This window comes from Colias eurytheme, chromosome 19 (assembly GCF_061535395.1).
Source record: "Colias eurytheme isolate Ceu_HAF_F1 chromosome 19, ilColEury1 Martin Lab GWU primary, whole genome shotgun sequence".
Lineage (NCBI taxonomy): Eukaryota > Metazoa > Arthropoda > Insecta > Lepidoptera > Pieridae > Colias > Colias eurytheme.
In genome coordinates, this window is record NC_142998.1 from 3,075,496 (window position 1) to 3,100,591 (window position 25,096).

A 25,096-nucleotide genomic window follows, 5' to 3' on the forward strand; every position below is an offset into this window, starting at 1 on the left:
ATTGTAACTTAAGCGGTAATTTAAGAACTCGGTGTAAAAGCCGTTAAAATCCATCACATAAATCAAAAATTAAATCGCTTACAACAAATTTCACGCGTCGTTTCAATTCGAAATAGATTTTAAACTGTTCTTATTGGATTATTTATTGTAATAAGATTCTTGTGTGAATAGTGAGTAAGAAACTTTTTAAGAAGCCAATAACAATTTTAAATTGAATAATATGTAACATAAAGTCAGGTTTCAAAAATTTAAATCGTAATGACAACATGTACCTATTTTTATAAATATTGAAATAACTTATTGCTAGAATTAGCATTGCAAATGGCTAGAGTGAATTACATATTAATTTATTAATTAGTTATAGCAAATTAGCATCATCATCATCTATCAAATGATGATGATGAGCACATTATACAAGAATTTAATTAAAAAGGTGTCTAACGAAGATTTGACGAAAGCTTTAATCACTGAGCTTTTACGGCTCTAACATCTTTAACCATACAATAAAACCTAGTATCGCAGTATTATAAAAACACTAGCATTCCGCCCGCGGCTTCGCCCGCGCTTTCAAAGAAATGCCCGCATAGTTCCCGTTCCGTTTGGGATTTCCGGGATAAAACCTATCCTATGTGTTAATCCAAGTTACCCTCTATATGTGTGCTAAATTTCATTGTAATCGATTCAGTAGTATTTGCGTGAAAGAGTAACAAACACACACAAACATCCTCACAAACTTTCGCATTTATATTAGTAGGATAGGATAGTCCATCCACTATTGTAATCTTCGTTCATGTTACGAATGGATTTAAAATGCGGACAAAGTCACGTAGGTTCGCTAGTGTTCCGCATAATGTAACTAGAAGCTAAGTTAAGGTGGTGTATAAATTTCAATGCATGTAAATGTGCTTAGATCGAGCCGCGCGAGCGAGTAACTTAACGTACTCTTCCGTGTGACTCGTGACGATAAATGATGAATTTGAATTTTTATTTTCTTATTGGATATTTAATTTTGTAACATTTTTTTTAAATAATACGATGCATCAGTAAGTAAGATAATATAAATACAGTATGTATATGATAACGAAGAATCTATTTAAGCACGTAATGATACAAGAATAAGATACTCGAAACTCTTTATTTACAGTTTTTATAATTCAAAATGTTCTAAACATAAAAATAGGAATCAATTTCTCTATAGTCTATACGATTCATAGTAGAGAATAGAAGTAACTTTATTAATTAAAAAAACGTATCTACATTTTAATTTAAAAATTGCAGTGCACCAGGAATTATCTGTGTTTATATTAATTATATATACTAGTTAACACACATCCCACATAATAAAAATTAAACAATAAAATTTAATTCCATCCACTTTTGTAGCAAGTCACCAAGTGCAATTCTGAAGATGCCCGGGTCCATATGATCAGATCGTGCCCAGCCAGGAAAGGGACGGATATACCACAAATCGCTTGGTGTGAAAGAGATAGTCGTTGGGATGACCAGTTAGGGGTCAGGGGTGAACGCTCTCGTGACGTATACTGGTTCCGAATAAGGCGCTTGTCTAATAGGAAAATAATTTTTAAATTATTGCTTAAATCTCGGAATGCTCATATTTTTAAGGAAACGATTTATTTATATTTCAAATATTTCAATTAAATTTAATTAATGTGCAACTAAATCCTAACATCTAAATGGGTCTGAATCTGATTTTGTTTTTTTTATGTTTTGCATTTTATTCTCAGTATGTCAATGATCGGTAGGAGAGTTATTATTTTTCGTTTTCACATTAAAACTAGAGTTTTGATAACTTTATTTTACTCTATAGAATCATACAATAAAATGAAGTACAATTTATGCTATAAATTGTTTTACCTTGATAAAACATCTTAGATCATTAAGTAAAACATATAAGGCGACGAAAAGAAATAAATTTAGTAGAGAAGATAATCTCTACCGCAGTTCTACAGTTAACAAGGCAGTAACTATTTACTATTTAGTAATCTGAGGTACTAGTATAGTTACTAGGTAATATTAGTAACTATTTAGTAATCTGTGATAATATCGCAAATAACTAGTATCACTTCAGCTTAATATTTGCTCAAGGTCTAGAAACTTCGCCGACTGGTAGGGACTAACTGTATGGATATATTTAATAGGTCATTGTGTGAATCCTAGGTATGAGCTGGTTACTTTGAAGTCTTAGTAAAGATTTGTCACCTTGAAATTTTCTAACCTGAAAACAAGGACAATGAAAAACATTAATTTTAACTTATTCTTTATTTTATTTATTTATTTTATTTACACAAAAAATACCCATAATTAATTTACATCAAATAAACATAAAGGTAGAGCATTCTTTCGTGTAAAAGAAAACGTCCGATTGAATCAATTTTTCATAATGGTTTTTACTTTTTAGATACCACCAACACCGTCTAGATGGTCCAATCTACCATATTACATTTTACTCCCAACTTCCTGCAGTATTCCGAACACCTACCAGTTACCACATACCTAGAAAAGAGTCTACCTATATATCTTTAACATCATGAAGAGCCTTTATACCCTTAAAAGGCAAAGCACCTGCAACCACCAGTGCAAATGTTTATGGGCAATAGTGACCACTTAACATAAGGTGAGGTACTTACTTGCTTGCTTAGCTATAAAATGGGATTAGCAATGCAAATTTTCGCGCTAATTCGTTATTGATCCATAGATTTATAACCATAGAATCTATACCTACTAATATTATAAAGCTGAAGAGTTTGTTTGTTTGTTTGAACGCGCTAATCTCAAGGTCCGATTTGAAAAATTATTTCGGTGTTGGATAGTCCATTTATCGAGGAAGGTTATAGGCTATATAATTTTATTATATTATCACGCTAAGACCAACAGAAGCGGAGCCACGGGTGAAACCGCGGGGCGCAGCTAGTTAGAAATATATAGAGCAATCTTGCGATGTAATTTTTTAATCTCCGGTAAAAGTAGAGTACCTGCATTTTATACTCGGATAAAACCATTTTGACGAAACAAATATAATTTTTATGATTGAAATATCTGTAATGTTTGTTGCAAATAGGTTACGTAGGTACTTATATGTGATTTTTATTTCAAACATCCATAAATGATCATAAATCAATACATATATTCCGTAAATGTAAACTGTAACCTTAATAAAATACTATACTCGTTTAAAACTCGACTCGTTAAATCTACACCTATCAGAATTAACTTCACAATCAATCCTTTTAACATACATTTCGTTTAAAGCCGAATAAAGAATATCACCCGCATCAATAAATATAGGGTATAAGTCAATGTAACTAAGTTAACGTTGCGCTACAATTTATGGAGGGTTCCGTAGATATTGTAGCTTCTATTTTCTTTTTTTTTTGCATGTTCTTTAAGTGTGTATTCATAAAGAAGATTGTTATAATATTTCTTGAATATAGGTACTCATCAATATACGCAAATAAGTGTGGCAGGTTATTACAAAAAATGCTTTTGTTGATACCTATGTAAATGGTCAATTTAATCTACATATGTAGCTGTAACAGCTGTAAGTAGTAGTGGTAAGTAAGTAACAATTACCATAACTTAACAGTTAATTTAAAACTAATAATATAATGTGATGAATAGGTAGTTTGACAAACGTCTAGCGAAAGTTTGATTTAAAATATACATATGTAAGTTTGTTATGTTGGCTAGTACATACACTCAATCTATAATATCGTAGTTGTGTCTTTGGAAATCATCAATCAACGCAAGTTTTCCATCATATTCTGTTTTCACTTCGCAATTAATATCATTGTATCACTTATCACATAATTGCTTATCACGCGAATTGTATCACTACACTTATACTGTATACTGTGTCGCTAAAGTTTATCACATTCTCTTGACTTCTTTCTCGCAAATTTTATCATTACATTTTATACTGTTCTACGGATCTCTAGCGAACCACATTTGCGTTCATAGCAAATAATTATACAGTGGTTGTTACAAGGGGTTGTGGGGTGGCACCACGGGCACACAATAGACTGATGTAATGATTTTTATGTGATTTTCACGCAACACTGCCCACGAAAATGCGAAACCGTTTTTTAATTATACATACATCTGATTTTAATAATATACGTATTGGTGTATTTCTGTAAGTACCAAATATTGAAAGATATGTTGTGTTTTAACTTGTATTTGTGAAAAGTGAATAAATTAGGACTGTATCTATTTACGTAATTATTTTTCGAACAGAAACTCAAACTACTTAGTAAACTTTTGAAGTAAAACTTCTTTAGGCGCGATGAGAATAAAATTTCAAGGTCACGTCATGGCAATACCGTCACGTCATGACGACGATTATGGTAAGTATCTTTTAATCTTGCCAAAGAAGTTTCACTTCTGACACGAGTGCTCAGCATACATCCTTTTTAAATCTTAAGTCAATTAAAATATTATTAACCGTTTACTTCACTACGATTTACTTGCAACTTATATACCTAATATAGATAGGTAATCCATATAAAAGAGTAATTTAACAAAAATAATCCGGAAATATTCATATTCATAACATTAAAATGAGCATGACCGTGGTCCGTGTGTACCAACTACCACGCATCTTTAATTTTATGCAATATTTTCATTGATAGTTCATTAAAAGGGTCACAAGGGTGTAACTGTAAAAACAGATAACGAATCACGAATAAAGTTGTTTTAATCCGAGATTAATTTAGTACAGCGCCATCTAGTGGGGTACATTCACACTATAATATAATGTTATAATAAAAAGTGAGAATTATTATTTAAAAATCAACCGAAAATATATATGAAAAAATACTATAAAATGCAGAAATACGTACTAATTATTGTTTACCTACCTTATGTATGTAAGTGTATCTGAAGGAATTGTACTTACTCATACTTATACTTAGTCTGTGCTTATACATATATTTATTGAGGTTTTTGTTGTTGATTGCTTGAGTAAACTACCTACAAATTTTTAAATTTCTTACATTTTTTTCGGACGATATCCGACCGAAAAGTTTTAACTATAGGTAATCTTTATCAAGATTTGTTAGATTGTAAAATGTAAAAGATAAAATTTTAAATGCATGCTACGTATTTGGTTCCCTATTTTGGAGCATTACTTCATTGGGGGTGTAACTCAGTGGTAGAGTGTCTGCTTCGCATGCTGAAAGTCCTGGGTTCAAATCCCAGCACCTCCAAAAAATGCTTTTTAATAACTTGGTTAACAGTTGGTGCTGTAGAATATTTTTACAGTGGTAAAGGTATTTTTATATTTTGGTACATTCTAGTGACAAATAAAGCTGAAGAGTTTGTTTGTTTGAACGCGCTAATCTCGGGAACTACTGGTCCAATTTGAAAAATTATTTCGGTGTTAGATAGCTCATTTATCGGGGCAGGCTATAGCCGCTATAGGCTATATATCATCACGCTACGACCAACAGGAGTGGAGCTACGGGGGTGAATCGGCGCTTAGCACCTAGTATTTAATATTTTTAATAAACATTCTGTATAAGACATCAACTCATTCTTCAAAGTTACTGAAATTTTATTTAAGAATTTACATTAACTACTTTCATACTACAAAATCAAAACATATTCAAAAAAATTAGTTGTTTCAATTATGATTTTTAAATGATGGGCCTGCTAAAACGTTTCTCTTCTGACACATAATACCTAATGGTTATTAAAAAAATATATCGGCCGACCTCCTCCTTTTATTGAAGTCGGTTAAAAAATAACATTCTTCCAAGTCGATTAAAATAACGTAATCATACAAGCAATGTATTCAGTGGCTAATCACAATGAATTGCTTAGTTCCTCAAATGTCAGACCAAATGGAATAACAAACTAAGGATGGACAGGCTGGTTAATAATTCAAACTAGCATTGGTTCGTAACCACTGCCACAATTGTATGAACTTGAGGAATATCCTTGGTATAATATTCTCTCTTTAAATTAGTTATATCCTATCCTACTAATATTATAAATCCTACTTAGAAATCCTACTTGGAAAGCTAGTAATTAGATATAGGTATAAATAAGGTGTCGCTGAAAATCAGCTCTGCAGTGAAAGTCTATGCTTTCACTGTAAAATGCTGAGCGGCATTCTTTGTAGCTATACTCTGTCCATTAAATTATTTGCTTTTTGACAGCTTCACGCCTATGAAGGATTGTATTGTCTATGTTAAAATGTCATACAAATAATTATCGTACTTCATGGACAGGTCCCGCCCACTTAGTGATGTCTACACAGAATTATTCAATGATGGGTCGATAGATTATAATAATCGATAGAAATACTCTGTAAAATATATCCGATACAGAAAAACTCTTCTATTATGTTATATAATTTAAACGTAAAGACAACCAAATTGTAAGATAGAAACCAATAAATAATAAAATATTAGTTTAGTTTAGTTTTAACATACAATGCATAGATAATGTGGTCTTATTATTACATATCTTATTAGTACGTTTACGTTGTAATTATTATTTACGTACCTGATTCGATTTATGATAATATTTTGAATTTATAATTGAAATGGTATCACAATCGATAATCTTTTGAACATCACTTCTGGTATCACCCGTCGAGCTGTCAAAAAGCAATTCTTATAGTGGACAGACTATAGTAGGTTTTAGTAATTAGTTTGTAAGTACATATATTGTTAATTTTTAATGTACCTGGCCTGCTTGCTAATAAACTGTGCTAATAAAGATTTTATTATTTATTTATTATTACTTCACTACATAGTATAAAACAAAGTCGCTTTCTCTGTCCCAATGTCCCTTTGTATGCTTAATCTTTAAAATTACGCAACGGATTTTGATGCGGTTTTTTTATTGATAGAGTGATTCTTGACGAAGGTGTTTGTTTTTAATTTATTAGGTTTTAGACAAAGCGGGCGAAGCCGCGGGCGGAAAGCTAGTCCTACTAATGTTATAAATGCGAAAGTTTGTAAGGACCGATTACAATGAAATTCAGCACACATATAGAGGGTAACTTGTATTAACACATAGGATAGGTTTTATACCTGAAACCGCACGGGAACGGGAACTATGCGGGTTTTCCTTAAAAAAAAGGCGGGCGAAGCCGCGGGCGCAAATCTATTATATTATAATTTATAAATACGAAAGTTTTTGAGGATGGATGTATGTGTATGTACCTATGTATGTTACTCTTTCACGCAAATACTACTGAACCGATTACAATGAAATTTAGGACACATATAGGTAGAGGGTAATTTGGCACATAGGATAGGTTTTTCCGGAAATCCCACGGGAACGAGAACTATGCGGTTATTCTTTGAAAACGCGGGCGAAGCTTCGGGCGGAAAGCTAGTTATTCTAATCAAATAAAAAAAAAGAAAGAAAGATCAGCCACCTGTGTGCCAAAATTCGTTTTGCAAACTTGCAAAGAATGTTTCGAATAATATCGAAGTCAAGAATTAATTAAACTAAGTAACTAAATATGAAATAAAAAGTATACATACGTTTGTGTATGCAGATCGTACGTATTATACTTAATATTATTTTAGAACATAAAAAATATATTTTTACTCAAAGAAAAACATCAAATATATTTATTATATTAAATGTTATTTTCTAAATAACCTGATTTAAAAAAAATACAAGAAAAGTGACACGACGAATATTCGGTTCGTTCAGGAAATTACGTCGCGACTCAATTTCCAATGTAATCCGTTCGGAAATCTACAGCCATCTGTGACTTTCTGATTTTTATTTCATGGAAAAATGCTTTCTTAGTTATTGATGCGAATTTGCGAAAAAATCTGATATTTCGGTTGATCATCGACCATTTTATTTAAGTAACATTATTATTTAAGTAACATTATTATTTATTATATAGTATTTTAACAATAATATTAAAATTTAAGCAATATAGTATAAACCAAGTAATTTTGAATCATAAAGTAAATAAAACAATTAAAAATATTTTATTAGAAAAATTTAAAAATGATTGTTTAAGTTGGAGGTGCTGGGATTTGAACCCAGGACTTTCAGCATGCGAAGCAGACACTCTACCACTGAGTTACACCCCCGGTTGCAGAGGTTTCTGAAAATAAGGAATCGTAGTTAGTTTGTGTACAAAACTTCCTTTTTATCATTAACACTAAAAAATCCAAATGTGTGTGATAAAGTGAGTATCAATAATAATACCGTCTAGAAATAAGTAAGATTTTTTAAAATAAAAAATAAAAGTATGTATATAGGTAAGGTAAGTACATTTTAAATCAAACTTACACATACAACATACCAACGATCAACTATAAACCAAAAGAAAACACCACCACATAAAAACTCATCCAAAAACAAAAAACTTTAATCTCCAGTCAAAAAATCGTCAATTCGCACTTTCGATAAGTCACACTGAGATATTGTTAGTTTGACTGACAGCTAATAACCGCAGATTTCCCCTGAGCCTGTCTGTCCCCTGCCGAAATTGTCGCGTATCTGTAGACAAGGTAATAATAATAAGAATTACAAACTCAACAATTCATACACAACAAGAAAGAATACACCGAAGTATTGTAAAAAAAAAGACAAAATTAATCTCAAAACTATTTGTTACTGTAAACTTTGACGTTTAATTATGAATATCCATTTCTCTAAAAAGACTCTCAACTAAACACAGTTAGGTACATAACATTTACTAATGAATAACCAGAGTATCTTTAAATTATAAGCATTCATTATATAAATATTGATAATAAAAAGAAATATTTAACATTGACTGTCATCGTAAACAGTTCCTTACAGAACATTTACTTTGAAATGTAAACTGAAACACAACACGCTAGAATTAACGCACGTTCAAATAAAAAAGAAAAATTAAAAATAAAATAGACATAAATAAATTGCCTCTATCTATGCGTTAAATATTAACGATCATCTCCATTAAGACAAGGGCTTTTTCTAAGAGGTTCTTATGAACATAGATATAAAGTTAATAAATTGCCTTCGACAAACCATAAATCATTCAATATCTTTTTACTATCTTCTGCAATGGATATCCATTTATATTTTTCTAAGAATATACTTACTATATTAATACCAAAAATCATTTTAATGTACATAGGTAATATTGCATAAAACCTTTCCGGATGATTGACAGTTTTAAATAGATTAAATAAAATAAATTGTAAATGAATCATATCTATACTGGTATCTCAATGCCCAAAGAGATATAATAAGACGTACGTAAAAGGCAATAAATCTATACACGAACCGCAATAACTCACACTTCTGAATTCACCCTAATTAGGGGCGGCCCTGACTATTAGCTTTACGAGTTCTTAATACTTCAAGTGTATGCTCCTATTTCAGTACAAATGTGGTGCATAGTTAAATATGTTCTTATATTTGTGAGAGATGAACAGATGGGGATCTATAGGGGAAATGTCTGGTGAAATTACAAAAAGAAGTACAAGGAGTGGTCCTGTTTCTTATTCAATACATATCTCAACTCGCCCATGTACATAATAATCAAAGAAGACAGAAGAGTCGTATTTTATGAATAATATATTCCTGTAGATAAAAGAATTTCTGAAATTAAGTCCAAAATTTGGATTTGCCAAACCAAACATTAATTTCTTTTTTCGTCTTCATCTAATAAGACCAAGAAAAGACTAACAAACATTCATGCTAAGACTAATGCCTAATACAGAAAGAGAGTTACCTATCTAAGCGGTTCTAAACATTTGAAGATGAATTTTAATGAATCTTGCGGTCTCTAATCAATTCTGACACAACAGTATTGAGTTACACGCATCATTAGTGCGGATTAATAGTTAAGGGTTATCACAATTTAGGGACAAATGAATGGTTAGTAATTAAAGACTTACACGCGTGGTAGAAACCAACAACGTCATGTAGAAACGGTGTTTTGTAGGTTGGTAATTGATACATGACAGAAGATGAATTTTGGAAGTTGATCTTAGAGGTTGGTACTGTCAACGATAATACAATAGAAACCTCAATAGAAACTGATACTGGAACTGTTTAATCTTTGCAAGACAAATTTATATTTTAAGGAAAGGTTGTGGCCAAGTCTATTTGATCTTTCCTATATTCTGATCCTTTTTAATTTTAATATTTTCAAATAATAATTAAAAAAAAACAGGTTTTTTACTCGTGCTTTTTCTCATACGTTCAACCTACCTATGTAAAAATACAATCTGCTAAAAACATGCAAGATGCAGAATTTTTTAGCTACATACTAATCAGTATTTCATAAATTCTTTTCATGTAAAAATTTAATTCCTCTAAACTCACAGTTTCTTTTATATTTAACCCCAACAAAAATTTGAAAATTCTGCATGATTACTACCCTACTGTTAGCAAATCTCACAAATTGAAACAATTAGAGAAGTTCCCGCGTGATTTATGTCGGCTCCTTTTACACCTGAACGTGACGTGTGGATGCCAACAAATGACACGCACGATCAGCTGAGAGAATCAATGGGCTTCTTAGTATGGACAATGCTTTATGTATGAATAACAACAAATACAACGCTACTACAACTTTTGTATGAAGATGTGGAAGGAGTAGGCTGAAAGCGAAGACTTCATAGATCATAATGTTGCGCTACATTTTAACCAATTTAAAAAAATAGTATCTTGTGTGTTATCTAATCAACAAAATTCGAATCAATTCAGTTAAAGAGATGTGGGAATAGGCAAAAAGACAAGGACACAGTATTGCATGAATAAAATCAATATGGATAATATGGACGGCGCTGAAACACGTTAGATACTTCTACCGATGATCTTTAGCAGCAGAATATCTGGATTTTGTCTCTCCTTTTCAATTTCGTCTGGTTTTAAATCTGAACGCAGTTTTTAATCTCTGTAGTTCTTCTTCTTCTTTTTAGCAAATGGCAATAATCTCTGTAGTTAAAAACCTCTGAGTTAAAAACAAACTGTCATGTCACGATCATTGACAGATTGTATAACAGCGTAAACAATTTTGTATGTGTTTATTTTTATAGATTTTATTGTGATGACAATTTATTTAAAGCTAATAATAATTTTTGAAGCATTAGTACACTGCGACTCAGAATCTCCAAAAGTAGGATCAGTTCTCTTTTCATCATCAGATGTTGGCAAAGAACAATGGACCACGTCTGAATTAGAAGCTTTACAAGCGAGAAGATACTTTCAAAACCTCATTCCACCTCCACAAATAGGATATTCTTTGAACAACGAGTATTTAGTAAACCTGGTGAACTATTTTGAAAACTGCTACTCAACTATTAATAAAGAAGCTACTAGTTTAAGTGAACAAGAAGTTATGGATATGGCACTCTCAGACGCAATCGGAGGATACATTAAAGTATGGATCTTACCGATAACGAAATATTCATACTACGCTGGAACAATCAGTTCAGATAACGCGATCAAGATATTTAAATTATTTGGTAATATCAAAAGAAATTTAAATACGGATGGCACGTCGTGGCACGGTCCGAATGAAGATTTGTTACAATCTGTTACAATAGACATAGCTCCTAAGCCACACGAATGGCACCAAAGAAGTAGACATGATGCTTGCAACCGCTTAGCCTACTACGAAAAAACAGATAACGGACTGACTATCCCACTACCTTACATAAATTGGGGTCTCAATCCACAAACTATGTTTGTACCTTTAAAAAATCAATCGTTAGTTCACCTTATGTCGCCAAATTCATCTACAGCTTTACTGGATTATTACATAGTAGCGGCAAGTTGTTTAAATACAGATAATTTGGATAATGATACTGATTTTGGCTCAAGATTTCAAATATGGCTGGCGTCAGATGTGATTCCACATTTAAGTGATGATAACCTGTACGTTGCTTTTGGTAGTGTTTTGTCCCTGTTAAATAAGACAAAGAACTTTTACAAAGATATAGTACATTTTTGCGATGACAAATATACGTCTTTACAAAATAAAGTTCTCGAATCTGGATGTCCAGTATCGTGGCCTTCGAAAAAAATTATTATCATAATAATTTTGCTGTTTTTGGAAATCATTTGGTGTATTCCTGCGCTATGCTGTTTGTGGTCTCATAAAAAGAAACGTAAGCCGGTGAATGTATGTAAATGCTTCAAAAGAAAACGAAAACCCAACCCACTGAAACCATTTAAACACAATAAAGATAATAATTTACTTCCCGGCGTTAAACTATTTTTGCTACCACGAACGCGAAACTTGGAAGTAGACGTTGAATTACCCTCGTATGGCCCAAAATATGTCACAGTTAAAAGCCTTAAATCGTCCAAAGAAAAAGTGACGCATATTAATGAGATTCCAAAGCGACCATCTTTTGCAAAAATAGTGCCAAGCTATAGAAACCCTCTTCCATCATTAGAAGAAAATATAAGTTTGGCGAAACAGCATAATATATGCCCATATGCTCCCATACGCGGCATCCTTAAAGATACAAAATATTCCAAAAGTGTACCTTTGCTTCCTGATCTACATTCCTCTAAAACGATGACACTAATCCAAGAGCAAGAAATCAAGAATATTTCTTACACACACGCAAGCATATCTCTGTCCAAAAGTGTATGTAAATGTGTATCCATGAATACGGATAATGATAAAAAATCTAGTATACAAAGTGATAGTAGTGAGAAATATACCTCAATAACTGACAATAAAAGTACAGACGTTGTGCCAAGCATTGTAATGAATAAAACAAAAGAAAATATCAAAGCAAAATCCAATAAATCCATTACCAAATCTGGCATTGGAACAAGATCTAGAAGTCTGACCATTAGACAGTCGGTTCTTGAAAAGACTGCAGAACTAAAAACTAAATCCAAAAATGATACAAATAACGCTTCCATTGAAAAAAGTGAGTCACAAACTATAATAGAAAATAAATCTTTACCTATGGATAAAGTTAGATCTAAAAGAAATATGAAATATGAAGATCAGCAACACAAAATATCTAAAGTTCCAAAGATTGTAAAACCAAAGAAAAGTTATAAATTAGAGGAAAGAAATAAGCACCAAAAAGAAAGCCCAATAGCCTTAAATAAAAAAGATAAACATCAAATAGATACACAGAAGAAACAAAGGTTTCCTGGTATATTTAGACCTACAAATGCATCTCAATCTAATAAAAAAGATAAATCTGTAAACGAGCATGCTTCTCTAAATATAAAAATTTACAATACTCAGAACGACACAGGAAGAAAGTCTGATATCTCGAAAATTTCTAAACCAATTCATGAAAAGAGTAAGAAACATTTAAGTAAGGAATATAACACATTAAACATTAATATTGATAATCCGCAAACAGACATAGAAGTTGATATAACAAGCTTTAGATCGTCAAAGGTAAAACCAAGTAAAATACCAAGACGGATTATTTTCAAAGCAGATAATGGAAATATAAATCCTACTTCACCTCATAATAATAAAGAATTTCCAGGTTCTACGAAGACACTTTGTAAATCAGTAAAAACCACTTTAGACGACACAGCTATTCAAAAAGTTTCAAAGAAAAATGACAAATTAAATACTACTCTGTAGCTTATAATAGGTTTCATTCACTGTAGATAAACAGTTTCTGATAATTTTATATTATAATGTTCTTATTTTTAACGTTTAAATATAAATATTAAATATTTTAAGCTTTTTCAGTGCCTTTGTTATTATTACGAATCAAGCCTATGCGTAAAAAAGATTTTTTTACTGATTTTTAAGTATCTAGTAACTGTGCTAAGTTTAAATAATATATCTACGGATCAGTAAAAATATTAAAATATTGAGCAGTTTATAGAGATAGCCCAGACATCAGACTATGTAGATTTTTACTGATAGTACATTGAAGTAAAAGCCTAGAATTTTTAACACATCATTAAGTTATTAAAAAGAACAGTCCTCTGTTATTATTACGAACACCAACTTTAGAACAAATCAAAGCATCCTCCACACTTACCTACCTAGCAGAGCCCCGCACTAATCACCCCGGACAAATTTATAGCCCGCGATCCGGGTGTATTAGCCACTCCCGGGTGAGTTATTGCAAATTTTACCCGCTCAGGTGCCGCGGAGGCCCACTAATCTGTCATTACTGGGTCCACTTAGCAAATTGGCCTCGGACTCGCAAAAATGAGTCTAACCAAATGGAGTGGCGAATTTATATAGACTCGATAGATGTTTTTAGGTACTTGGGTTGTGGGCACTACAATTAAAATTAGAATTTTAGGATAGCTTGTACATAGTAATTTACGTAGATGTCTAAAATATCTTATCTACTATACATTATATAATTCAATTATTTTTTTGTATTGTTATAATAAACATGCTTTAAATTTAAATCTGTACATGATGTACTGATGATTGTCTTCTCTTGGTTATCTCCTACAATCTAATAAAATTAACCGAAATCATAAATACTTTTTATTGAAACTAGAGCCAGAAAGAGAGAGCAGTGGTGGCTCAGTGGAGAGACCTTGGATTTCAAATCGATAAGTCCGGGGTTCGAGACCAGGCGAGCGTGCAAGGAAATAAATTGGTTATTCAATTTATCTGCGCATGTTGTAACATCACCACTGCTCGTACGGTGAAGGAAAACATCGTGAGGAAACCGACATGTCGAAGAATCAAAAGTTCGACGACATGTGTCATCCGCCAACCCGCACTTGGCCAGCGTGGTGGATTATGGCCTGTACCCTCATAGGAGGCCCGTGTCCCAGCAGTGGGAACGTATATGGGCTGATGATGATGATGATGATGATGATGAGCCAGAAATATACAGTTGGACTCTACATTTATTATCTGTATCAATTCAGTAGGTTTACGTCTAATCCAGTGCCATAAACAAATTAATTAGCCGACTCTTAAGACTAATCGGGTGGGGTGACCACACCGCAATAAATACTGGACGAAGGCGAACAATGTTGTGGGATTACGGACAATTGTCCGGGATAATCCCCGATTGACACGGGATTTGTGGACAAATCGTCCGGTGTGTTTGCTAATTTATGGTCACCGTTTTTAATTTGGTACATCTGTTCTCTATGATATGGGTGATATATTTTATCCTGAATAACATATTTTTAGGTTGCAATGATTAAAAACATCACAAAGCCTTAAAAAATATGTATGTGAATTTACCTGAAATTCTTTAAATTTATCACTGAAATCCATCTATCAGACCCAACAAAGGGACACGTAATATTCCTACCCATTACAAGTAAGATAATATACTAAAGTGAAACGGATAAACAATCTAAATAATATTATTTAACCTATACAATCATGAAGAATCCAGCTACAAAATGAAAGACTATAAATAACGTTATCGTTATCAAAACGGAAGGCGAAAGAACTTCTTAAATTAACCCGTTGACAACATTGCTTGCTCCGAGCCGAAAGTGTCGCCGACTCGTAAGAGCTATAATTTAAACAATCTCTCTCCCTTGTTTGCTCAGAAACTTGATTTTCCTTAAAACACTTACGACCTTGTTATTCTACGGTTTCATTAAGGGTAGGGTTGTCAATTCCTAATAACAGTAAAATTATCTACAATTTTTGTTACGAACATTTTGAACTCACGTTCCAAGAAACAATGGAAGTTTTCAAATCGTCGCGTATTTTCAACATATTTAAAAAATGACTGCTAAACAATAATATTATACTGCCTTGATTAATCACATGATACATCATTCTAATATGTACTGATCTAGCAGACACCAGCAGAAATTTCTATAATTCATTTTGTACACCACACACGAACATTAAACAACAAACTGATAAAAGTTTGAAAAAAAAAACAAACGCAATGTATAAAATAACCAATTTCCCAACATCATTTAGTTTATTTTTTATACTAAATCCCTTTCTTACCGCCAACGTCCATGAAACTCCATGAAAGTAAATTGTCTCAGTTAGCAGCCCTATAAATTAACGGTGATCAGTACCACAAGGTTGTAAGTATGAGCAAATATTTCTATAGTAATTGTGGTAGGTTTAATTAAGGGCCGTAACAAGGTCCCTCGGGACGTGGCCAAGATATCACTATCAGAGATTCCAGATGTCGCGTGAAAAATGACACCTCAGCGCTTCCGAAACTTGATAATTAGCGGGTTGTTGATAAGAAAAGGTTTCGCTGAAGTGAAAATAACGGAAACCTTATTTTACAGTAATACGATTACTTAACTTCGGTTTATTATTTGAATTATGATATGTATAGAAAAAGGAATTTACGTTTTTGATTGAGGAGGTACGGAAAAAGTTTACATATTTAGAACTTTGTAATAATTTCATTCTGCCACAGGTTTCTTATTATCATTAGATTGATTTCACTATACCGTTTATATTTTACGCATAAAATTGTCAGGTCAAATCCCCATAGTTTAAAAGCACCAAGTATGAAGATTTTTTATAGTTATCATCGGTAATAAAGGTATACATATTATGACCTATCTATTCGTGTATTTCCTGCTTTTAGATCCAACTTTAGAATACTCCAAACGTCTTCCGACATCTGCAAATACTTTAATAGGATCGCCTTTAATTACACAAACAATCCTTTACCAACATCTTCATATATATTTGCCGCCAAAGTCATCTTACCAAATAAACTAAGGCATAGCAGACCATTATAACTTGATCTATCGGAATGTACTACATACCGTCGACTGGATCTTAAGTCAAGACATTCGAAGGGTGTGGGGGAGGTCTAGACAAAATGGATTGAGACAAATTGCATACAAGGGGAGTTAAACAAATTAATCACAGGGTCCAATTTTGCGGAAACAATGCGGGGTAGCTTGTGACTGCTTGTAAGCTGTGATAAATTGGGACATTCTACACTAGCGCAATTGTAGACCAATAAATAAGATAATTAATTACGCTTGTTGGTGGTTTTAAAGATCATGACTGTTTATGCAAAGTTGGTATTTATAGCGTTGATAGTCGCAGAACGTTGTCTCAATTTTTATAATCATGTGTTTGAATTTTTTGGATAAAAAAATACTAATTAATTATTATATTAAAAATGCAGTTTAATTGTAATCTGAACGAAAATGTAATATTACGAAAGTCTGAATGTATAAAATTCATAGTTAACGAATACTTCTGACTCGTTTGAACGATCATTTATAGATATTATATTTCATAGTGTGATATTTTTAATAATAAAGGAAGCATTTCACCGCCCCCCTTTTATTACACAAATTATAAATGGCCAAGACGCAAAGCTTAATTGTTGACACAAATCTGCCTCTATTCAAACTTCTACGGACTACTTAACTATATTAAGTTTAATATACAGCTATGTAGATACTTCAGCCACACTAACCGACTTTACTTTCTTGGAATTACCCACAATAATTAGTAGACTGGTTCTTAGTAAAACTTAATATGCCTATCATTTATATATCTCGCGAATATGTAATGTGGCTTTTTGGTGAAAGAATAATCAATTCGATTATCTATTTATCCATACAAACAAACAAGTTCCCCTTTATAATATTAGTGTAGACAAATCTAAAAGAAACGCGTAGTAAGATTTATTCAGGCTACAACAAGAGACATCCGGTAAGACGCGTTATTATTAGACTTGCCTTTAATTCGTATTTCCTTTACTTTTAATAGTGTTTATTAGCTCTAAGTACTTTGTTATTGTCGTTAGTATACTGAATTAAAGTGTTCTTGTAACTAATTAGAATTACTTACTTCCTACAAGGTCACAAGCCGTTTAGTGTGAAAATAGTGTATATAATATGTATATTAGCAATTATTAAAATTGTTAAAACTGAATAAAGCCTTATAATTATATCGTATTTGCTCAAAATATAATTCGATATATCCCAAAAACTAAAATGAGTATCAGAATTACTTATGAAAGTTCAAAAAAATTTAAATAGCCTTTATAAAAACTGAAATTTGGAACGGCTTCTCATATCATCACATTGCAAACATACGTTAAATATTCTGCAGAGAGGATTCTTGTAGTCTGCTCTTCTCCGCACCGACTATCTTCTGAATTCGTGATGCTGGGTTAAGGGGCTGTTAAGAGCAAATTTAACAGTGATTGCGCTCTCCTTTACTTCCATACAATTGGACAGTGTGCGCAAACAAGAGCGCAATATCACTGTTTCTTGGCGGGGCCAGGTCGTAGAAGAAAATAATAAGAAAATATGTGATTTAAGGAAAAGTTTGGGTCATATGCGAAATATGACTCGTTAGAGATTCAGGTATGAATATGTTGACTTCGTGTTTTAAATTGCAGACCAGTACGTCAAAAAAATAAAGACATAGAATCGTTTAATGATGATTTTAAGACCAATCTTTGCAATTATTTTCTATCGAGCCGATTTCGTCCTATGTATATCCTATGTATTGAGTCGATATATATAGTCGGTATGTCCTATGTATCGAGTCCATCCACGGTCTTCGAAATATGATGAATATTAACATACTTTTTTTTTGATGGGCTAGAATAAATATCTTTTCTTAAAAAACTGCTCAAATAACTTCAATTTGGTGTTGTCAGCCCCTTAAGCCTGCAAAATATATCGATCAATGATACAGCTATGTTAAATACATTCAATACATGCCCCATACCTAACAATTGGACGCTTTTGCCTCTAATTTTCAAAGTTCAATCCATACAAATCTGAATCATCGTCCACACTTACAAACAAACATACATGTCAAACCTTTTACAAGCTGCACAAACGGTCCACTCGATGACAATAATTAAAAACTAAAGCGGATGTACTTCCGGTCGAATGACGTCCGGTAGCGATTGGTTTACATGACCTTTGACCCCACCCACCTGTACAGAACACACCCTGTATATAAACACCTGAACACTCCCTATATAGACACCTGAACACCCTATATAACACACCCTCGTTATTGTCCCTGATCTAATTTGTAGTGATTTTTAACTGATTCTTACCATAAATTTAATAATCTGCATAAAAACAAATTGTCTTTCTGTTAGCTATTTTCTCAAAAAGTGCTTAGATGTTTTGATGACCACTTATTTTATTCGTATAACTTCAAAAATTACGTTACATTTTAATGACGATCAAGAACTCTCTTAATTTACGAACTCTACCTTAATTATATCGATTAGTACTTAAGTGAGTAGGTGTAATAATAAAAATACACCAAGAACTAATTATAAACAAATATATCAAGAATTTATCACAAAATTTAGATCTCGAGTATCCCACATAAAATCACAAACAACTATTTCCTAATGATACTTACTTATATTTAGTACAAAGTTATCTTAAATGATTTATGTGAATATTATCGTTATCAGCTATAATTTGTGTTCCACTTAGAGACCATCGTTTATGACTACTTGTGGCTTATGCTTTGAAGTTAAAAAAAATAATGATTAACGTTTTTGACTTAATTATGTATTCATATAAGTGAACAGTTACAACATAGACTAAAGTTTATATTATTATTTTTAACCGACTTAAAATCCGTGGAGGTTCTCAATTTAAAGCGTATACCTATATAACTTTTCCTTTCTTTTTTTAGGATGTTACTCCTCGCTGGTGCGAAAATTTAAGGAATATCTTATATGTTTATACAACATACATTTACATAATATGGTAAAATATATATTATTATGGTCGTGGTCGACCCTTGAGGGAGGACTTGCAGCAATCAACGTTCCACGGCTAGTACGACGACGCGACGACATGAAACTAGCTGTGCCCCGCGGTTTTACCCGTAGTGCTCCGCTCCTGTTGGTCTTAGCGTTATGATATATTATAGCCTATAGCTTTCCTCGATAAATGGGCTATCTTACACCGAAAGAATTTTTCAAATCGGATTAGTAGTTCCCGAAATTAGCGCGTTCAAACAAACAAACAAACCCTTCAGCTTTATAATCTTATATATAATCGCAAAATGTGTTGGTAAGCGCATAACTCGAGAACGGCTGAACCGATTTCGATAATTCTTTTTTTATTATATTCCTTGAAGTACGAGGATGGTTTTTATGTAGTGAAAACGTAAATATGTACCACGGGCGAAGCCGAGGCGGACCGCTAGTATTACTATAGATTAAATAGTAAAAAAAAAATATTTCAGGACCGTTTTCACACACGGCACGATCTGATCCCATATTAAGCTTTCGCTTGTGTTATGGAAACCAGATGGCCGATAAACATACATCTTATATATAAAATTCTCGTGTCATAATGTTAGTCTGCATACTCCTCCGAAACGGGTGGACCGATTCTCATGAAATTTTCTGTGCATATCGGGTAAGTCTGAGAATCGGCCAACATCTATTTTTCATATGTACCACGGGCGAAGCCGGGGCGGGCCGCTAGTATTATATAAAAGTATGTATTATATAGTAGTTAAATAGTAATGCAGTAATACACTGAAAAGTCAAATATATCCCACGCAATACATCACGCTCATGCCAATGACATTAACGTATGTATTAATTAAAAGTTAACCGTAGTATTGCCAAGACCATCCACAACTTACATTGAGCGCATATTTCATACAATTAGACGGGCCAATCGTGCCAATTTAAGGTCTTGCTGGCCATCCTGCTGCCGTCATTTTCATTTTCAAGTCTTTTCTTGAAGTGTCCTGATAATTTTATGGGAGAGAAGTAATACGTGTTGTAAATTAAACAAAATACAGATATAATTGTAGAATGGATCTGAATTACTTACTGAAAATACAAAATACTTTAAAATTACAAACTTATACAAATTACAGTTGATAGTTTTATCTTGGTGTGGTAGTATTATAATATCCTGATAACACCCTTATTTTACCTTATTATATTTAATGTAGAAATTAATCCACAAACACAAATTTAACCAATATAATATGACATGTGTCTAACAGTCTAAATTTTACATGTACATATATACATTTATATATTTAGATTTTAGATCAATCACTTGTCCCAACAATTTTCAGCCAGCTGTAAGACATGATGATAATTGATAACGCACTTGTATTTCAACTACATTTACAAGTAGCAGACTTTTTAAACAACTTTTATGAAAGCTTAAATGGACATTTCATAAACGGCCCACCATTCCGACTTCCCCCGCAGCACATATTACTGCGTCCAGCTATAACTCAATGAACAATGGGCCGGGCATTCTAATCCAGGCCTGGCCCGTAATGAAATTCCGGGTGTTACAATACGTAACGATTAACACTATACACTATTCATTGCTATGCTTAGTGATTATGACGCATTAATTCATAATTGCTCTCACTCTGTACCAGGAGAAATTAATTTGCATTGCGAGAAATGTTACCATATGTTTCACGGTAGAAAAGCAGCTAAAAGAGAGTTGAAATGGAAAATATAAGCTGAAACTCATCCTAACTGTCACAAATCTGCATTGAATAGTTGCAACTAACTACTTATTGAAAAGCATTCCCAAAGAAAGGCTAATGTAGAAATAACTATTTGAGTTTGGTGTGATTGCTTCCTTATTTCTTATTTCTGAAAAATTAAAAGCAAACCTTCGCTATTAATAAATAAATAAATAAATAAAATTAACTTTAGTTCTCATTACATTTCTGTCATAACTTGCGCCAAGTGCAAACATCATAGACTATAAAACGTCATCCCAAAACACCACTGAATAGACCGCTTTAATCAACAAAACAACCTCAGAAAGCACTTTTAAATAATGCTAATGGGCGTAAGTAACCCCATTTTCCACTAAACCACGAAGAATGGTGAGGGTAGGCGAGTAAGCGACGCATTGGACGCACAATAGCAGATGTAGTCAAGACTATATGCACTGACTTTAAGTAATTGGCCTTGCGATAGGGCTGCACTACAGAGATTAAAAACATCGATCACGATATGTTTCTTGATTGATGAACTTAGGATAAATGATTTAAAAACAAAAAAGCATTATTCCTTAAGAGTTACAATAGGAAATTGTATTGTTTAATTTAGTATAGGACGATTGACAATTTCATTAAGACATAACACATAATATTATAATATTTTTCACGAAATATATTATAAGAACGCAAATTTGCATTGCCTTATAAAATTGTAATAGCAAATATTGCTGCATATATTCGCTAGGCGTTACAAAAATGTATCACAACCACATATTATCTCTCGTCACAACTTATTAATCAAACCTTTGCCGTACAATTTGGCCAAGAAAAACCTATGTTCATTTTCAACCCTGAGACGGTCGACCACAATAGAACTCTATCACAATGAGTGGCGCCTTCATTATTTACAAATGAGCGTATAAATCTCTCGCGAACGACTCAACCAGTCATACAAATTGCAAATTTACCCTCTCACTCCGACCTATTCACCCTGCCCTTTATTAGAACGGGATAGCTACCACCTGATTATTAGTTGTAAACCCACAGTTACAAGTGTTCAAAATTTATGAACTCGTAATAATAGCTCAATCAAAGATGTCTGATATTCATAGATCCATAATTATGACATTAGTACAGTGCAAGCGAAGCCACATGTATGAAGCTGATAGAGATTGCATTATAAATACGCTTTGGTATGCGATGGACAAGTGAATTTAGTTCCCAAGACATAGTCGTAATTCATACCACAGATATTATGTACTAACAATTATATGGATATTGCAATTATCTGAAATAAATTAAATAAATTAATATATATAGCATAGTTATACGCACAGAATATATTTTAGGAAATTAGGTATAAGCTACCTTCTTTAATAAAACAGATGAAGGAGCATGCAAAAAATAAGGTTTTTTAAACGCAACGGTTAGCTGTTCTAATTATATATTGGTAATTTGCGAAACAATATAAACTCCCCAATTAATAACGTAAAAATGATGAACAAAGCATTAATAAACGTATAAAACATTTTAGATTCCAAATACTCACACCAGCACACCCCTAAAGCAAACATCGCTCTCAAAAAATTAAATGTTGCCAACAATAAAAAATCCCCGCAAACCAACAACAGTCAAGTCAACAACGTCTTAAAACGATTACAGACAGTCGTCAAGGTGTGAAGAGGGAACACGTAAATCGCATTAGATATGTTAAACCTCACTCCTTGGGGGCTGAAGAGGTTTTTTTCGCGGCATTTTTATTCGTATCGCTTACTTTCGCGATTATTGCGCTGGTAACATTTGCATAGAGTATAGATGGATTTGCAAGTTTTGATCTGAGATTGAGATCTGAAGGTTGATGAATATTGTTCAAAGACGTTATGTGAGACTATCTCTTGTCACAGCTATTTTTAGTAAACATACACAAAGAATATACAGGGTGGAAATTTTCTATGGGCCCTGGAGGGAAAGTACTTGAAATACTGGAGATAGCAAATTTTGATAAAAGGAAACTTTCCTTTATTTTTAAATTTCCATTTCCACCCTGTATATAGTATTTTAAACTTTGTTTTATTCAGAAAAAAGGGAATTTCAATGCAACTATTAGATGAAACTGAATTTACAAATATCATCTTTAAACGTCCCTTTATTCATTCATTACGTTTCCTAATATTTCTATGAAAAATATCCTTATGTATGATTGTGTATACCTACTAATATTATTTTATGTTACCGTAAAATGATTCTGATACAAGTATCAAAAGGTATCAAGTCAGTATGTCAGTATACCTACCAGTCACTTAAGTTGCATTTCAAGGAAATGTTAAAAAACTTCCGCGTCGAATCAAAAATCAAAAATTCAAAAATACAGAAACATTCTTTTTTTTTCAATATTTGAATTTTGAAAGTAAATAACGATTTTGTGAAACGGCACAAGCACATCCAAAGAAGATCTCAAAGGAGAGGAGAGGTATACTATATATATTATAGGTATACTATATAATATATTATATATTTATAAATATAAAGAGATTTGAGTTTTAATTGTGTTTTGTTTTGCAAGAATTGCTTGGCGTGGTTATAAACTGGATAGGTTATTTATTTTTGTTTTGCATTTGCTCTTTAGCTTATTGGTATTTTTATCAATCATAACAATCATAACCAAAAGAAAATAAATGTAATTGTACATTTATTATTAGGTACTCAAATGCTTTTTCTATACTGTTTGAATCACAGTGGTAAAGAGTAGGAGGAGAGGAGCAACTCGACCCTCTATCGAGCTATCCTGTGAAATTTAGTTCAAATTTTCACCGCGGGACTAAGTGGCGCTGCTTGGCGTGCATATTAAAATTTCGGAGAATTTTCTTTTGATTTGATTAACGGAACAGGATAAAAAAACTGTTTTACTTTGATTGTAAGTATATGATGGATATTGATATTGTGCTAACATAAGTTTACAAAAAATTAACAGGTAAGAGTTGGTAAAGAAAATATAGTTTCGTGGAAAGTCTACCAGGTGTCGTCATGGAAATTTTGGAACATTATAAATCGCGCTATCGAAGTTTATTTTCAGGACATTAAATTAAACGGGAAAACCTAGGCTGTCAAGGAGTCAGGTAACAGGTTAGTCTTAACATGTTATTTGTTATGACTTATTGATTGTTACCTCATTGGCAGTCGTGTGCGAAATGATGGCAAAATAAAATTTTATTAAATTTTTGAAGACAACGTTAACAACGTTGTCAATAAGGTAAAATTAACTCACATTTTCGTATATTTTGCGTAGGTGAATTATTTATTATTATATTATAGTACATGACTTAGCAGATCTATCCTAGTATTCAGTACTTTTTTTACTTTTGTGTCCTCCATTTTAAAGTTTGCACTCCCCTTCAGTTTCTATTTACCTGTATTAACTTAGCTTTCCGCCCGCGGCTTCGCCCGCTTTGTCTTTAACAATAAATTATATACTAAAACCTTCCTCTTGAATCACTCTATCTATTAAAAATAACCTGTTTCATACTACTATGTAGTGATTATCATTTCTCCGTATATCGATTAATGTTGTCTTATATTCCATAAGCATCTTCAAAGTTTAAATTTCATTCAAAAATAACAACTCAGATAATAATTTAGACACTTTTCAAGATATTTCCACTCGGTGTCACAATAACTTGCCGAGCCCCTAACCCCTTTGTGTGCAATCGGATAAATGTCACCCCAGCG

The 25,096-nt window shown here is 32.5% G+C and overlaps 1 protein-coding gene and 2 non-coding genes across 3 annotated transcripts; 2 read left to right on the forward strand and 1 right to left on the reverse strand.

The window, feature by feature from the left end:
• Positions 1 to 5,153: 5,153 nt before the first annotated feature.
• TRNAA-CGC (transfer RNA alanine (anticodon CGC)) lies at positions 5,154 to 5,225 on the forward strand. The gene has a single exon. It is a non-coding gene; the product is annotated as a tRNA-Ala (tRNA).
• A 2,793-nt stretch (positions 5,226 to 8,018) lies between these two features.
• Positions 8,019 to 8,090, reverse strand: TRNAA-CGC (transfer RNA alanine (anticodon CGC)). The gene has a single exon. It is a non-coding gene; the product is annotated as a tRNA-Ala (tRNA).
• A 2,678-nt stretch (positions 8,091 to 10,768) lies between these two features.
• On the forward strand, positions 10,769 to 13,576 carry LOC149900050 (uncharacterized). The gene is made up of 2 exons (XM_090113391.1): positions 10,769 to 10,796; positions 11,088 to 13,576. Exons 1-2 carry the CDS (start codon positions 10,769 to 10,771, stop codon positions 13,574 to 13,576), a joined length of 2,517 nt encoding a protein of 838 aa, XP_089969517.1.
• The last annotated feature ends 11,520 nt before the right edge of the window (positions 13,577 to 25,096 follow it).

Bases quoted from the DNA above. Each gene is read 5' to 3' on its own strand.
- LOC149900050 (XM_090113391.1), top strand. From the start codon at position 10,769: ATGGATAATATGGACGGCGCTGAAACAC. The intron at 10,797-11,087 runs GTTAGATACTTC...TAATTTTTGAAG, and splicing joins TATGGACGGCGCTGAAACAC to CATTAGTACACTGCGACTCA.